Source organism: Phyllostomus discolor, chromosome 15 (genome assembly GCF_004126475.2).
Source record: "Phyllostomus discolor isolate MPI-MPIP mPhyDis1 chromosome 15, mPhyDis1.pri.v3, whole genome shotgun sequence".
Taxonomy (NCBI): Eukaryota; Metazoa; Chordata; class Mammalia; order Chiroptera; family Phyllostomidae; genus Phyllostomus; species Phyllostomus discolor.
The window spans coordinates 1,720,705-1,738,558 of record NC_040917.2 but is presented as its reverse complement, the minus strand read 5'-3'; the positions used below and the strand labels follow the sequence as shown (position 1 = coordinate 1,738,558).

General features: G+C 38.1%; 1 protein-coding gene and 1 pseudogene across 1 annotated transcript; both read left to right on the top strand.

The window, feature by feature from the left end:
* The first annotated feature begins 888 nt into the window (after window positions 1-888).
* On the top strand, window positions 889-5,232 carry LOC114489692 (putative protein ZNF720). Its single transcript, XM_028503558.1, has 3 exons — window positions 889-903; window positions 4,661-4,787; window positions 5,129-5,232. The coding sequence occupies exons 1-3, from the start codon at window positions 889-891 to the stop codon at window positions 5,230-5,232; spliced, it is 246 nt and encodes an 81-aa protein (XP_028359359.1).
* A 2,235-nt stretch (window positions 5,233-7,467) lies between these two features.
* Window positions 7,468-8,003, top strand: LOC114489623 (annotated as a pseudogene).
* The last annotated feature ends 9,851 nt before the right edge of the window (window positions 8,004-17,854 follow it).

Genomic DNA, 17,854 nt, shown 5'->3' with positions numbered 1-17,854 from the left:
AGTTTTTCTCCCCATTTCTTTTGTGAGTTTGATGCTGAGAGATGTTGCCTGTGCAGCTGGACCACCCCTCAGCATTTAATGTCACAAGTCAGGTAAGGCAAAAGATCTCTGTGCCTCACTGTTCACGGCCTATGGACACCAAATTGCTCCAGAGGGTGGAGATGTGCTGAACCCCATTTGATATCCTCCCTGTTTAATAAGATGCACTTCAGAGAGAGAGAAAGTGGTTTGGAGGAGAGGAGTTGTGAAAGCGAGTGCAGGGGCAGCAAAGCAGGTTATGGATGCCTAGTGGGAACTTGATCCCAAAGGGTCCTGCATGATTTTTACAGCTAAACTGCCCCCCTTTGTGTTGTTATTAGATCACCTGTGGAGATCTGAGAAGTGACTTCACCTGTGCGCTCTCCACAGATGTAGTGAGTGAACCTCTCCTGTGAGGGATCATTGTCCAATCAGGTACTCCAGGAGATACTCAGGTGAACCCATTGATTGGCAGGAGGGTTCTGGAATGCATCTGTGAGAGTGGAGAGCAGGCTTTGTTTATAAGAACAGAGCGTTCTGCAGGTTGTGGGGTTAAGCAGAGCAGCACACATTTTATTGCTGTAGCAGTTTGTGGTCCTCTATGGGAGGAGAGAGCACATGAAAACAGGAAAAAAAAAACAAAACTTAGTGTGGTCTCCCTGAAGCAGTTTGTTGCCCTGCTTCTTTGTGACAAATGAGATTAGAGGGTGAGCCTTTCAGCATTTCCACCTACTGCCAGTGATTGTGGTGGGATTAAATTAAAAAGGTGTGCCTTTGAAGACACATTCTCAAAACGCAAACTTGACTCCTCAGCGTATGGTCTACTGTGAAAAGAACCCAGAGGAGGAGAAGGATCAGCACCAGGAAGACATGGCAGCTTCTCAGGTAAAAGATGTGCCCTGAATCAGAGGGTGTCATAACTATTCTTCATACTATGATTAAGTTAAGAACCAGCAACCATTACTCCTTTTGTTTGATGTTCTTCGATAATGAAATTCCTTTAATCTACTTCTGTTTCTTTTTATGATTCTCAAGGACAATAGTTTATGTACAGTAGTTCCCTCCCTGTCTGAGATCCTTTTGTGCATTCTCTTTATCTAGGCTGCCTGAGGTCAAGAATTTCTGCCTGTAGTCAATACTCTTGAAACACTGAACTCATCTCTTCTGTTACAGGTTGAACTTGGACCACAGTCACGTGCAATATCTTTGCTGGGATGGGCTCAGAAGCATAGGTATTGGTGGATCAGGGGTATATATGGTTAAGTTCATATAAGTGAATCATTACCTCTGTACAGCAGAGGTAAGAACATGTAGATTTCACAGTGATTATTACTGTGAATGTTCTGAAAAAGTAAGTAGCATAGGCTTGGTCACTCAGTTAATAAGAAGGTCTTGTTATTTAAATACACAGTTAGTGTACTGAATATGAGAGGTACCTGTGGATTGACATTGAAAAACTGAATGTTTACTTATGATTATGTTCATATAATTACTTTCTTATTTAGGTATTTCACCACTAGTGTTTCACCAACAGTATGCTTCTGCATGCCTCAGTGGGTGACTATTCATTGTTCTAATCTACCTGATAGTCACTTGGCTGAGGTGCTATCTTTAGTGTAGACTTAATAGTTTTTCCTTTATCATTCACAAGAGTCTACCAGGGAATTATTGAGGGATGTGAAAAAACTATCACATTTTATCTGAACACTTTTTTTTTAACTTCTGTTTCCTTTGGAACATGAAGGCCCTGTATTTATTTCATAGAGATCAATGGCTTTTGACATGAAGCATAGTGTCAGTGGGGCCTTGTTCCTGTACACTTTTGATATATTGCACACTCTTGTCACAGACATACTCTACATTATCACTTTTCATAGTTTCAGGTAATTTTCAAGAATCATAGTATAAGCCCTGGCTGGTGTAGCTCAGTGGATTGAGCGCGGGCTGTGAACCAAAGTGCTGCAGGTTCGATTCCCAGCCAGGGTACATGCCTGGGTTGCAGGCCATAACCCCCAGCAACCACACATTGATGTCTCTCTCTCTCTCACTCTCTCTCTCTCTCCCCACCTCTCTCCCCTCCCTTCCCTCTCTAAAAATAAATAAATAAAATATTTAAAAAAGATTCATAGTATAAATGTACATTTCATTCATTTGAATTGGTGAGATCCAGCTCTCCACACATGATAAAGAAACGTTTTCTAAGAAATAAAACACTAAGAAACAATAGCTCTAACTTCTTTTCTATTATTCTGCTTTTATTTTTTATTGTGTTTTGACACCACAAAGGGCCTCTTTCACACAGAGATTCACCAGATTTACAGAATCATAAAATAATCTAGATTACAATGATATAGAAATTCTGTGTTCTATTACTTTTCATTAGTGCCTAGTTTCATATGTATGAGTATACCTGACTATGTGCATAAAATGTTAAGAGTAGAGTGATTTGTCTTTTTACTCTCTTAATATATCAATAAAATACTGTTGCAGGAATCCTAGGATGTACAAAGACCACTCACCACAGAAGTAGCACCAGAAAGGGCAGTTCCCTTTAGGTTAGTGGGAGAATTGACTGAAAGCTGGGTGAGAGATGAGCAAGTAGCATTGATCCCTGTCTGAACCCTGCCCCACAAGCAGCACCACAACACAGCAAAGTGGGTTGCCCTTCCATGGCAAATACCTACGGCACAATCCATAAGAATATAACAGGTACAATGAGGCACTGAAATATGGCCCAAATGAAAAGGACCAATTAGCATTCCAGCAAAAGATGAAAGGCTGCCGTGGCTCAAGGGATGAACTGCCAGCCGGTTAACCAAACAATTTCTGTTTAATTTCAAGTTAGGGCACATGTCTGGGTTACTGGTCAGTTCCCCGGTATGGGGCACGGTAGAGGGAACTACACATTGGTGTTTCTCGTACTCTCTTCCTCCTTTCCTCCCCACTCTCTAAAATGTAAAATGATTAAAAAACAAAACAAAACAAAAAAACTAAGCACCAAAAGCACGAAGTTTCCTGAAAAGCCAACCATTTCATGCACAGTTCAAAACACTGATAATCAGGGAGCTCATAGAAATGGTTGAGTACAACTACAAAAAAAAAGTAACATGTGAAGGCTCTATACTATAAGATACAGAAGCATATACAGGGGACCAACAGGGAAATGAAGGAAACCAGGATTCAAAAGAAAAAATTGGTCCTGTAGGAAGAAATGAATACTCAACCAGGTTAGCATGAATAAACAAAAATCTTAAAAAAATTGAGAGGCTGAATTACCTCTGGGACAACTTTAAAACTTCCAACATTCTAATCATAGGGGTGTCAGAAGGAGAAGAAGAAGAGATGAAATAAAAAACTGGTTTGAAAAATAATGAAGGAAAACTTACCGTGTGTGCTGAAGGAAATAGACCTGCAAGTGAATGAAGGCCTCAGAGTCGCAAAGAAGTCGCACCCAAGGAGGAAGACACCAAGACACATCACAATTCCATCACCCAAGATAAAAGATAAGAAGAGAATCTTAAATCAAGCAACACAAAAAGAGGGTATCCTACAAATGGGTTCCCATAAGACTAGCAGCTGATTTGTCTAAAGAAACCTTGCAGGCAAGAAGGTGCTGGAAACAAGTATTCAAACCATGGAAGGTATGGACATACATCCAAAAATAATCTAACCAGCAGAGCTATCATTTAGAATGGAAGGACAAATCAAGTGCTTCCCAGATAAGGTCAAGTTAAAGGAGTCCATTATCACCAAGCCCTTATACGAAATATTCAAGGGACTTAATCTAAGAAACAGAAGATGATCAAAAATCTGAAGAGTGAAATGACAATAAACTCACGGTATTAGCAGTTGAACCTGTAAAACAAAACCAAAAGAAACTGGAAAAAAAAACTGGAAGAGGAACAAATTCAGGAAGATGAAGATCATATGGGGGTGAAAAGAAGGGTGAAGGCTAGAGGAGAATGGGGGAGAAGGTAGAGGGAAGAAGAAGCATAAACAGTGGGTACAAAATAGAAGAATTTAAAATAGTGTAAGAAATGGAGAGGTCATAGAACTTATTTGTATAGCCCATGGCCATGAACTCATTCAGGCAATTGTAGAGTATGGGATTTGCAGGATGGAGGGGGAAAGGGGGAGTAAAAATGGGACAATTGTAACAGAATACTCAATCAAACATACTTAAACAATTGAGCTCTTGAAAAATTTAGAAACACAGGCCTCACCAACAACTCTTAAATCAAAATCTGCATTTTAACACAAGGACATTTTTTGTTGCCTGAATGAAACCTAAAGAAGTTACTTACACTTTAAACTCACCATGTCCTTTGTAGCTGAGAAGTATACACAGCTGATTCTGAATGATACAAATACAGCACTCAACAGTCCATATGCCTGTGTGTGTTCCTTCCTTTTAAAGTTGATTATCCTGAAAAGTAATGTCTTTGCATTGTACTTGTAGACATGTGTTATCCTCACTTGTTGATGTTACAAAATACATTACAGAGTGTTAGAGAGTCAAAGTGGACTTCCTGAATGATGCAGGATATCTCCTAGGTTAAAACCACTTCTAACACATTTCATGTAAGACGACACTGAGAACTGTGCTGTGTCTTCTTCATAAATTTGTCTCCTTTTTTTCTAGGAATCTTTGACCTTCAAGGACGTATCAGTAGATTTCTCTTTGGAGGAATGGGAATGCCTAGACCCAGCTCAGCGGAAATTGTACTCAGATGTGATGCTGGAGAATTACAGCAACCTGGTCTCCCTGGGTGAGGCTGACTTCCTTCACATTGCCTGCTCCGCCCACAGGATTTTCTTTATACAGCATCTTTTGGGGGCTTGACTTTATATGGTAGACTTTGAGGTTCATAATCACAAGGGAGAAATCGGAGGTCATCTCCTGTAGAAAATAATGGCTTCGAGAACTGTGGTCCTTAGGAACGCATTGAAAAATTTATGTGTTGTTAGAACTATTAAGGTGCTTCAGAAAACAGGACTTTGCAAAATGATCTTCTAGAGTATTTTAATTTTTCTACAGTGTTCTTAACTGAGAACACAATGGATTGGAAATTGGGAATATTTAAAAAAATAGTATTTATTTTGTATACAGGTCTTGTTGTTTCTAAGCCAGGCCTGGTCACATTTTTGGAACAGATGCAGGAGGTCTGGGATGTTTCCAGAAAAAAGTCAATATCCACCCCCCCAGGTAGGTGAGAGTGCAGATGCAGGTGTCACAAGTGAGTAACACAAAAGTCTCAGAGCAATCCAGTCCTTCAAATGTGGTTTTGGAAGCTGTGCTTCAGTGGAGAGAATTTCGAAAACTCAGACTTATTTCTGTTTCTGTCATAGAGCAACAGCTGGTCTCCAACATTATTCTATGCTCTTAAATGCTTTCAGAATTCTGTTTTGACTCCAATGACCTCTGTTATCCTACTAGTAGTTTCAGCCAAAGCCCTCCCTCTATAAATATAAATACATTCAATCTTTAAAAAAGCATGCAGTCTATACAATTAAGTTGTTTTTGGAATGTGATGGCAACCTTGTTCAGACTCCATTTGCATTCTTTTGGGTCCAGAGAAAATCTGTGCATGTTGCTTAGAAATTGTACATTGGGCCTTTCCCTCTCTCTCTCTCTCTCTTTTTGTTTTTGATTTATTTTTGTGCCAAGAACAGGGTTTATAAAGGAAGTGGTTGAGATCCTGCAGTTTGGCACAGAAATCCCAGGAAGCCTGGGGACATGTGTCATGTTTTCTGACTTATATTTTTAACCCTTTGGGAATTCCAACAAGTCCCTACAAAGTTTAGACTCCTGATTTTCTTATATGGCAATGCACCTCCCCAGCCTGAGACAATCTACTTTTCTGTTTCACTGAAAAATGTCTTTGTGCTTGTGCACCTGTACTGTAGTTTGCAGATGCATTCATTCCCTGATGGGCATTTAAGTTTCTTCAAGCATTTGGCCATTGTAAATTCTGCTGCTAGGAACAACGGTGGGCATAGTTTCTTTAGAATAGGTGTGCCAGGGTTCTTAGAGTAGAAGGGTCTCCTAAGCTTTGGAACAGCATGGATGGATCTGGAGAGCACTATGGTAATAACATAAGCCAGGTGGTGAAAGAAAAATACCACATGACCTCACCTATAAGAAAAAAAAAATCAACAAAATGAAGAAGCAAGCAAAATGTAACCAGAAACATGGACATAAATAATAAACTGACAGTAATCAGAGGAGAGGTGGAAGAGATAATGGGGTTAGAGGGCAAGGATTTTCAAGAAGATGTACAAAGGACACATGGAAAAAACTAAAGGGAGGTAGGATCAATTTGGGAAAGTAGGGATGGCTGTGTTGGGGGAGTGACGGGGGGAAATGGAGACAACTGTACTTGAACAACAATAAAATGTGGAAAGGAAATGTCCTTTGGTTTTCCAACAGCCACCGAGTGAGAAGTATTGAGCATGTAGAGGGAAGGTTAAGCCTCTTTGAGAGATTTAGTACAGTCTGAACCATGAGGCAAGAAGCGCCATTTGTATGGAAAACCTACTGGATAAGGCTTCGGTGAGTTTTGAAGTGGAGTCAGGCAAGGCCTGAGGGAATCTAGGGTACTGAGGGAATCACTACAGAATTAGCCAGGCTGGTGGAGACTCAGATATAGTATCTTCCAGCTCTGTTGTCAGGAGGGCTCAGCAGGGAAGAATGGCCTCAGACGACTTCTGTGTGGGAGAATGTCCCCACTTCCAGCCTTAGGCCAGAAGCCAGACTGTTGAGACCCTCCTTGAATGTCCATAGCACCTTTCAATATACTGTCCCAAGGCTGAAGGTCAGAGTTGATGAGTTTGTGTAAGCCTGTGTCAGGCCCTTTAAGAGAAAGACCTGGACATCAGCATCTCTCAATCTCAGTCAGTCATTATCATTACTTCTATACCTCGGTGATTCCTTCTATATGATAAACTCTCCAAACTTTAACTTGTTAGGGTTTTTCTTTACATATTGGGAAAGTAAATGATAGTTTTAAGATCAGTACTTAAGGCATTGTAGGACTTGATTCAAATACTAGTGAGCCATATGGCAATTGCCATTAAATTGAAGTGCATATTTGTCTGTTTTTTTTTTTCCTTACACTCTTCATGAAGTATCTTTTTTTTCCTGTGCTTCTTTAATGGTTAATGTCTGTTTGGTCTTTTGAGTTACAGAAATAGTCTTCATTTTATATATGCCCATGGCTGAATTCCCTGTTGGAGCACATGCATGGGTTGTGAGCTAGATCCCCAACAGGGGGCGCATGTGAGGCCACCTCACCTGATGTTTCATGTTCCTCCTCTCTCCTCTGTCTAAAAATAAATAAGTAATATCTTTTTAAAAAGGTTTTCTAAGTTAAATGTTATTTTTTGAAATGATATGGTTCATGCCTTCCTGTTTTTCTGTGGCAACCTTTGCCCACATTCTGCTCTGGCATGCCATGGACTGAAGAGGTACACACCATCTCCTCCAGCAAGCAGTAGTATCCTGCAGAGGAGGGTAGTTCAGGGAAACTTTTCCTTCTGCTCTGGGAGCGCTCCACCCCTGTGACCAAGGCATCCGCACAGGTGGGTGGTTGTGATCTGTACAGTAGCAACTCTTACACAGTGCCACCTGTGGAGAAAGACCTTGTGAAAACTGACATTCAGATCAGTCTTGCTGTTGGGTGCTATGGAAGAGTAGCTCCATGTTCTGGTTTGGCTTCAAAACACTTCCTAGATGTAGCAGCTGGTGTCATAGATGAAGATTATGGAGGAAATACTAGTGTTGTACTATTTAATTTGGGCAAAGGAAACTTTGATGTTAAAAGGGTGACCAGCTTGCACATCAAATCTGTGAACAGGTATATTATAAAAAATAGGGAAAGTTCAAGATTTGGAAGACATTGAATGGGGATCTGGAGGTTTTGGTTCCACTGGAAACAATTGAAATATATGCTGAAAACAGAAAGTGACAAAACATACTTTTTTCTCAAAAATAAAAAGCTTTCAGTTTAGTGTTTTGGTGCTTAACCAATCTTTAGCTTCCTAAACTACCTAGTTCTCTTATAACCAAGGAAAGGGTACATTTTTGTTTGTTTGCATTGATTATTGTATAGATCTGCATGATAACTTAACACAGGTTAATTTTTTCTGTCAAATGTGTATCAGTTACTGACTCCCCACAGAATTCTATTATTGAATTAAGTAAATGCTGGCCTGGAACAACCACTGCCCTGCAGTGACTGTGGGATGCTGTGGATGGCTCATCAAAACACGAGAAAAACATACACACAGACAACCAGGTCCTGTGGGAAATGAGGGATGTAATGGCCACTCTCTGTAATGGGGAGCACCTTGGCAACTCTCTCTAGGGGAGAGTGCCTCATTCTCCTGCCCAAGCAGGCTTTTATTGGGTTTATTTACACAAGAATTCAGGTAAAGCTCATTAATCATTGCCAGGAAGTAAGGATCAACCAATAGATAACAAAGAAGTCTGAGGGTATATTTTGATTCAGGGTCAGATAGCTAAAGAGCTGTAAAACTTTGAGGAGAAACCTACTTCTTGCTTGGGTGCTTATCATTTCATGAGAGCATTCTAAACAAAGCAGGTTTCACAGGGGTTTACATATTCTTTCCTAGGCCTGATCACCCAGGGAACCCGCCCTTTCCAGTACAGGGCTGCAGCACCCTCTATCATTGTGTCAGGCTTAGGTGGAGCAAGGGAAGTAAGGCAGCCAAGAGATCAGGAGATTTTCAAGCAGACAATGAGGATTCAGGCTATTTCAAAGCCAAGGGGCAAGGATCCGTCACCTCCTTTGCTGTAGCCCCAAAGTCCTTTCTTGGGGCCCTCCCATGTGATTGTGCCTGTCTTAGATTGTTCCCCACTTGGGAATCTTACCCGGCATTGGCTAACCTACTAAGCATTGGGACCCAGGCAGGATGAAGAAAAAGGATCAGAAGCAGCACCACTGCCAGGGAGATAAGTTTTTGTCTCCTTGGTGGCTTATGGTCCAAGGTCATTCCGTCAGCCTTAGTCTTGGCGGAGGTTACAGCTTCTTATACCAGGCAGGGCAGTTTCCAACACTCACCCTTGAACAACTTAATTTTCAGTTTACCTTACAATGATAAGCAAAGCCTTTTATGCAGTGGATTTGATTTCTTTTCTTTACAGATTGGTACATAAACTGGACTAAAAGTTAATACAATGTTAAAGTTAAAAAGCAAAAGACTTATAGTTGTCTCTTTAGATATTTTCTATTTTGAATTTTCATAACAAATCATGGAAATAAATATCTACTTTCTAAACTTTCTCTAGTGGTACAGTTAAGTCACATCAAGGTTATTTGTTTAATTGTGCATCTGAATTCTGAAAACTTTCATCTCACAGAAATGTGGCAATATCCATTAAACAACCACTTCCTCATTTTCCATAAAACCAAGGCCCAGGTAACTACCTTTCCTTTCTCTGAGTTGAACTCCATTAGAACTCCCCTAAGTGGAAGGCTGTGGCACATGTCTTTGTGACTCAAGTGCTTCACTTAGAACACATTCTAGTTTGACTTTGTGGTACCAGGTGAGAACATATTGTCTATTTCCAGGAAGAGCAGTATTCCATTGTGTGTATGTACTTCATTTTTATAACTTTTTGAAAGGTTTTATTCATTTCTAGAGAGAGGGGAAGGGACAAAGAGAGAGGGAAACACTAGTCTGTATTTGCTTCTTGTGCAACACCTACTGGGGACCTGGCCCAAAACCCTGGCATGAACCCCGACTTGAAATTGTACCAGGAACTCTTTTGTTCACAGTCCAGTACTCCATCCTCTGATCCACAACAGCTGGCACTGAATATACTACATTTTTAATGCATTTATCCATTGACCTGGGGGTTGTTTCCACCTATCAGGCTTTTGTTTTTAATGCTACCATTGACACAATCATGCACATGTCTCTTTAGAATCCCCAATTGAATATTTTGGGGTGACATATAACCTGTGACACTTATGTATCTAGACATCACTCTAACCAACTGAGCAGTGGGTGAGATGAAATAAATTCTATTAATTCTATTAATCCCCATGTCTTTCATGCCTTGATATACCATTTTTAGTGCTAAATAATATTTCATTGTGTATATTTCAGTTTCTTTTTCTATTCACCTGTTCACATGTATCTTCATTGATTTGAATTTTTCAAATTTATGAATGATGCTTCTAAAAATAGTCCCATGTAGGCTCTTGTGTAGATAAATTTTTTAGCTCTTTGGTTAAATACTATAGAACACATTTTTGGATTATGTAATAAGTGTATGCTTAGTTGTGTGAGGACATCTAAACCCTTCCCAAGGGACTGCAGCATTTTGTATTTTCACCAGGAAGGAATGAGAGCTCCATTTTCTCCACATGCACATCAGCATTTGCTTTTCTCAGTGTTCTGGATTCTGACATTTCCAGCTGGGGTTTCATGTTGCCTGAATGTGCTCCTTCTTTAATTTTCTTTCTTTTAATTTCCATTTCCAAAAAGACATAAGATGCTGAGAGTCTTTTACACACCATCTTTTTATCTATATATTCTTTTAAAAATATTTTATATATCTATTATTAGAGATGGCTAAGGGAGAAAGGGAGATAAACATCAATGCCTAAAAAACACAATGATCAGTTGCCTCTCACACACCACCAGAGGTGTCCTGGACACATAACCCAGGCCTGTGTCCTTACCAAGAATCCAACTGCTGACCTTTTGGTTCAAAGGCAGGTGCTCAGTGCACTCAGCCACAAAACTCAGAGCTTAAAAATATTGTTTCTCAGCTCATGGCATCTCCTTTATCCTCATGATGATGTTGGCTTTATTCTTTGTTTTTTTTTTTTTCTTAGTGCTTCATTTGAGACATCAATATAAATGTTAATACTATGAATTTGAGAAACAAAGTTGGTTTCCAATTTTCCTTGAAAAGTATGTGGTGGCCCAAGCTGCAGTGCCTCAGTGCATTGAGCACAATTGCAGTCAAACCAAAGGGTCACAAGTTGGATTTCCAGTCTGGGGCAAATGCCTGGGTTGCAAACCAGGCTCCCAATAGGGACACGCAAGAGGCAACCACATAGTGATGTTCCCGCCTCCCTCACTCTCTCTCCCTAACCCTCTATAAAAATAAATAAAATCTTTACAAAAATGTATGCAGTGAATAAAATTGTAATTGTTCAATAATATGGAACTTATATTTACAGTCCTTTTTATTTCATAATTTCCATAAAGAAATCATGACTTATCACTTGAAGGTGACATGTTGAGAGATAAGTTTTCTTTTTTGGTGTAACAAGGTCTGTTTGGCAGGTATACAGACAAGTAATATGAAAACTGAACCTGGCCTGCATCGTAGGCATGTGTGCTTACAGGGAATCCAACTGGCGATCCTTTCAATCAGAGGCACCAGCCCTCAATCCATTGAACACACAAGTCAGTGTTCCCTGTTTTTCCATCAGATTGTTGTTTTAATTTACTGTTGTGCAATTTCCTTATATCCTTTGCATATTTAGCATTATTTGTGAATATATTCCACTATTCAGTTGATTGGTTTGTTTTCGTGATTATATCAATTGCTCTGCAAAATCTTTTTTTATTGTAGCCTTGTTTATTTTTTTCTCCTGTCTGCTCTACCTACCATGTTATATCTAAAATGATATTCTTTAAGAGTCATGACAGAGTTTGTCTGCTGTCCTTTCTTCTGGTGTTTTAATTGTTTAAGGTCTTAAATTTAGGTTTTGATCCACTTGAAGTTTATTTTGGTACATATCATAACAAAGTTGTCTACGTATAATGTTTTGTGTGTATTGGTTCACTTTCTCTCAGACTATTTATGATAGAATCTGTCTGATCTCATTTTATATTACTGACTTTTTAATAAATTAGTTAATGGCATGTATTTGTTCATTTTAAAAATTGGGTTACTTGTTTTTTCATGATGTTTTGTAAAAGTCCTTCATATAACCTGGATATTAACTACTTATCAGGTACACTTCGCAGAAATTGTCTTCCTTCTACAGGATGTGATTTTATCCCACTGGTTGTTTACTGTAATGTGCAGTAGTTTTTATATTTGGTGTAACGCTATTTGTTTACTTTTGCTGGTTTACATTTCCTTCGGGTGTTATAATAAAAAAAAATGTCCTACAGTTTCTTTTTTAGTGAATTAAGAGCTATTAGCTTTTGCCCTGGCCCTAGTGGCTCAGTTTGTGGAGCAACATCCCTTAAAGCTAAGGTCTCTGGTTTACTTCTGGGAAAAGGAATGTGCCTGGGTTATGGGCCTGTTACCTGGCTGGGGACGTAAACAGGAAACTGCTTGATGTTTCTATATTTTAATGTATTTTTCAATTTGAATATTCCATTTTTCAGCTTCCAATACCAAGTTTTGCTTACTTTTACATTCTCTGTTTTGATTTTTATTTTGGGCATTTACAGGTTTGCTACTATTAAGTACTTGCCATATTTTCTATGTTTCTATATTCAGGTGGGTATTTTCACTTCTTTATTTAGTATTTATTACATTTCACTATACCTAGTGTCAATTTTAATAAATATATTTTAATTTTCTGGTTTGAATTCTTTTTTCTGTTTCCTGTTTTGATATATTTGTTGAATTTCATGACTGTAAACATCTAGGCTTTATGCAATTACTTTCTCCAGGTTAAGAGAAAAAAAATAACACTCATCTGAAGTTTAAACTACAATTTCAGTAAACAAAAGAGGTGTGTGTTTGTTTTTGAGTGTGTGTGAGGTGCAAGTTTAATATAGTGTCAGTTTCTTTCTCAAAGCCAAGGGTATCTGTTTATGATTGATATTGATCTTCAGTCCACTACTTTCTGTGGTATTTCAAGTATTACCCTTCCTTTTCAGTGTGCACTTTAATGTATTCACCATGTGCTGTTATGGTGTGAGCACTGTGTGTCCTGCAAAACAAAAATGCGTATTTTGAAGATGCTTGAAAACAGATCATTGAACACACTGGAACCTCTATGTGTCCAGAAAAGGACTAGGAATGTGGAGTTTTCTTATCCTATTTCCATTGTGTGCCAGGGAATGTGAGCTCAGTGGTTGCCAAGTGTAAGCAACTGTAGTTCCTTTTCTCTGTGACTTTTTGTCATTGTACCCTACTTAGTCTTGCTGCAAACATGTCAGGTTTTTTGAAGAACTCAACACTGTGATTTGTTTCGAAATTCCTTGTAAGTTCAATGCACATTGAACTGAGTGTCATATCTGTCAACTTTTATTTTGTGTCTTTCAGCTGTGTCATCTGCAGACATCAAGAACTTCTTGCAAAGGTCAGGAATAGAAGATTTATTCTTTGAAGCAACACGGGTAAGATATGAGAGGTGTGCCTTTGATGCTGTGTGACATGGAGTGTGTGACAAGACAGAAAGGGTGTTTAAATGAAGAGATCTACTTTTGGAAAACTATTCATGAAAGATACTTATTATCTACAGCTGTGAGAAATATTACAAATTAGGAAAAACTTCAAATTTAAATCAGTTACAATATGTTTCCAAATAAGAAGACTGAAAATAATGTTTTAAGTGTATTTATTCTTGTAAAGAGCAAGTGGCAAACACAGGACCTCCAGGCACAATGTGCCCCCCCACCTTCTTTTATCCAGCCCAGCACCTTGTTTATGCCCAGTTGCAGTATCGATCCCCTTGCCCCTAGTTAAGGAATGATTACATTTACATGATCCTAAAATTACACATGGCCCATTGAAGGCAACCTGGAGGCTGAAGTGACCCCTGGGAAAGTGAGTTTTACACCCCTGTACTAAAGTCAGTCTGCAAAATGTAAGAAATCGAATAATTTGTGGTGTGTGTAAGCATTTGAATTGTTTAAAAGGTAGAGTGAGAATAAATGTTCAGTCAATAATTTTTGTAATGCCATCATTTAAAATGCATACACATAAAGCTTAAATGGGATCAATTTGATAATGCCTTTACTAAGGAAATATGCTTCTTTTAGAGATAACGTTTTTCTTGTTTAATTGTATAATATTTTAATAACCTTGGGAGTGATTTTTCATGCAGCCAACATGGTTTAATAAGCATCAGAATATGCTTATTTGGGAATAAGTGCACATGTTTAATGAAGTTACATATGTCACAAAAAGCCTTTCTGTGTTCAATGTTTACTAGAGTAAATGGGACTCAGACAGAAGTAGTCAATGCAATGCAAATTGGAAGAATTCTATCCACGAGGCAAATCCTAATGTACCTAATTAGACTCAGCTTCCAGATAGCCATTATGAAGGTGGAAAAGTCTTTGACCAAAAGTCAAATCACAATACTCATAAGGATTTTCCTATTCTGAAGCTAAAAAACAAACAAACAAACAAATAAATAAATATATTGCATGTTTACAGGAATCTTCAAGTAGCACTGAAGAAACAAATATTGCTGTTGTGCAGAAAGATTACAAATATTTACCATGCATGAAAGTCTTCAATTAAATACCTAATCTACATGCACTTAACAGAATAGGTTACAGAAAAGAACACAAGTGTGATGTCTGTGGTAAAACAGGTCATTTTTGTTTCAGATGTAAATCTACATAAAAAAAAAATCCTGGAGAAAAGGCTGATATGTTCAAAAAAAGTGGCAATGAATTTAGGATTACCTCAACCCTTACCCATCATCACAGATTTCACACTGGGCATGGGCCTGGTAAATATAAAGATTGTGGTAAAGCTCTTAGGCAGTCTTCAGATTTCCATGAATATCAAAAAAAAATTTATACAGGAAAGAAAATGTTCCAATGTAGTGAAGGTGACAGTGCCTTTAAGAGTCCTGTAATCTTACAGAAGATCAAAGAATTCATAGTGGAGCAAAGCATTATGAGCGTAGGGAATGTGGAATAACTTTCAGGTGGTCCTCAACCTTTACTTGTCTTCAGAGAGTTCATACTGCAGGGAAACCTTGTAAATGTATACAATATGACAAAGCATTTACACAGTCTTCAAACCTTACTTGCCACCAAAAACTTCATACTGGAAGGAACTCTTATAAATGTACACATTGTGGGAAAGTATTTCCATACTCCTCAAGCCTTACTCAACATCAGAAAACTCATACTGGAGAGAAACCTTATGAATGCACACAGTGTGGCAAAACCTTTAGCCAGACTAGATACCTGACTGAACATCAGAGAATTCATACTGGAGATAAACCTTATGAATGTACACAGTGTGGCAAAACCTTTAGCCAGACTAGATACCTGACTGAACATCAGAAAATTCATACTGGAGAGAAGCCTTATGAATGTACACAATGTGGGAAAGCCTTTAGACATCGGGGAACATTTATTCATCATCAGAAAATTCATACTTGAGAGAAGCCCTATGCATGTACACAATGTGGAAAAAACTTTAGCCCGAAGTCAGTCCTTACTCTACATCAGAAAATTCATATTAGAGAGAAACCTTATGAATGTACACAGTGTGTCAAAGCTTTTAAATGCTCCTCAAGCCTTACTGGACATCAGAAAATTCATACTGGAGGAAGCCGTATGAATGTACACATTATGATTAAATCTTTAGCTGGACTGCACACCTGACTAGACATTATAAAATTCCTACTGGAGAGAAACCCTATGCATGTACACAATGTGTGAAAGCCTTTAGGGTCCTATCAACATTTACTAAACATCAGAGAATTCATACTGGAGAGAAACCTTATGAATGTACTCAATGTGGCAAAGCCTTTAGCCAGACCTCACATCTCACTGGGCATCTGAAAATTCACACTGGACAGAAGCCTCATGACTGTACTCAGTGTGTGGAACCCTTTAGTCTCCAGTCAGCACTTACTGGACATCAGAATCTTCATACTAGATAGAAGCCTTATATATGTGAAATGTGTGGTAAAGCGTTTAAACTGCCCTGTAACCTTTCTCAGCATTGAAAAATTCAGGTAGGAAAGCCATGTTGTAAATGTTGAGTATGTCATAAAGCATTATTACAGCCCTCACATATTACTCAACATCAAATAAATCACACCAAAGGAATGCCTTGGACATGCACCTTATGTGTTAAAGGCTTTAACCAGTCCTCAATGCTCATTCATCACAGAATATATTTATACTCTAGAACAGCTTTGAAATGTACATCATGGGTAAAGCCTTTAGCAACTTCTAATTCTTACTAAACTACAGAGAATTCATGCTGGACACAAGGCTTATAAATGTTGAGTAGGTGACAAAAGTTTTTGACATCAGTGCATTCATACTGGAGAAAACACATATAAAAGTAGTGTATATAAGAAGTGTTTTAGGCATCAGAACTGCCTGACCCAATATGAGAGACATCCATCTGCAGAAAAAGTATATACATGTAGAGACTGTGACAAGATTTTCACCTATATCCAAAACGTAACCAACATTTTCAAGCTCATTTTTGCTACATTCACTTCTTATGTGGCATATGAGAATTCACACTATAAAAATAATTGAAAGGAAAATTGTAGGAAATCATATAGTTAGGCCCACTGTATCATTATACATCAGGGAAATCCACAGTGGGGTTCATTTTTCTGTTCCTAAACAATGAATGACTTTTGTGAAATTACGCAGTTCCCATAATCCCAAATAATGAATATGTGAAAGTGGCCAAAAAGTGTAAAAATTCAGGAATGTATCAAGTTTGATAAGAGGCCCCAGATATCATAACTCAGAGTATAGAGTTAAAGATAGGTTTCAGGTATTGCTCTAAGCCAGAATATTACTATAGAGAATCACCCAGTTTAAAAGCAACAATCACGACTTTTCAGAGTGCTTCAAAATGTCAAGGAGATACATGACTAGATCTGTATAATTACTCAGAATATAAACTATTGTATATTTATGTCATGTGAAATATTTGTAGAAAGAAATATTAAATTGATACCAGTCTCTTATCTGTTGATGCTACCATGTTTTTATTCCTGGTGTGTGTGTGAAATCAATGGGTTGATTGCTGTTTCCTTCACAACCTGTGAATTCTTGTATATTAGGTGAGCTTCACTCATGATTACATTTGTATATAATGTTGAGGACACTGTAATGCACAATGTATTTAAAAACTCTAAATGAAATTGCTGGTTTTACATTACTCAGAATTTTATTTTATGTTACCATGGAAGTGATGATATTTTCCATTGTAGTAATACATAGAAACATTATAAATGCTAAGTAATTTTCCAAACCTCTCTTTAAAAAATATGTCAATTTATTAAAATCTTGATGTATCTTCATGGTAGTCATAGTCAAATGTGTTGATTTGTTAAAAATAAAGAAGCCATCAGCACTGTTTGAGGGTGTATGGACAGTTCATCCCTCAGTGCATAGCGTTGTTTTACGTCCATGTTTGCTCAACAGTCAGCATGCACACAGGAAACCAAAGAAAAGCACACTATGGGACCATAATGTACAAGAACAGGAACACCGCCAGATGTTTCCAATGTGTGTCTTGAGAAATGGTAACAAAAGCGTACTGTGCTTATTTAGATGATGTGTGAATTTATATTTTTATTAATAAAGGTGAATGCACTGGAACATATTTACATCTTTAACATTGCTCAATTTACAGATACACATGTGTTATTTGGTAATGTAATGCAAATATGGCATTAGGAGTTTCTTTTCATGGTGTCCTTAGACATTAAATAATGTGAAAATTTTCTCATTCATATATTCTCTTGTAACTAATGCAGAACTCTTATAATTACCATGGGTAATATGTGTTTTTTGAGGACTTCAGCAAAGCTGATGTATAATATTGCTGTGGTGGAAGTTATTTTTGTAACCAGGATCCTTGAACTGCCACAAACTCCCC

Coding starts and splice junctions, on each gene's coding strand:
- LOC114489692 (XM_028503558.1), top strand. Junction 4,788..5,128: donor CAGCAACCTGGTCTCCCTGG/GTGAGGCTGACT, acceptor TTTTGTATACAG/GTCTTGTTGTTTCTAAGCCA.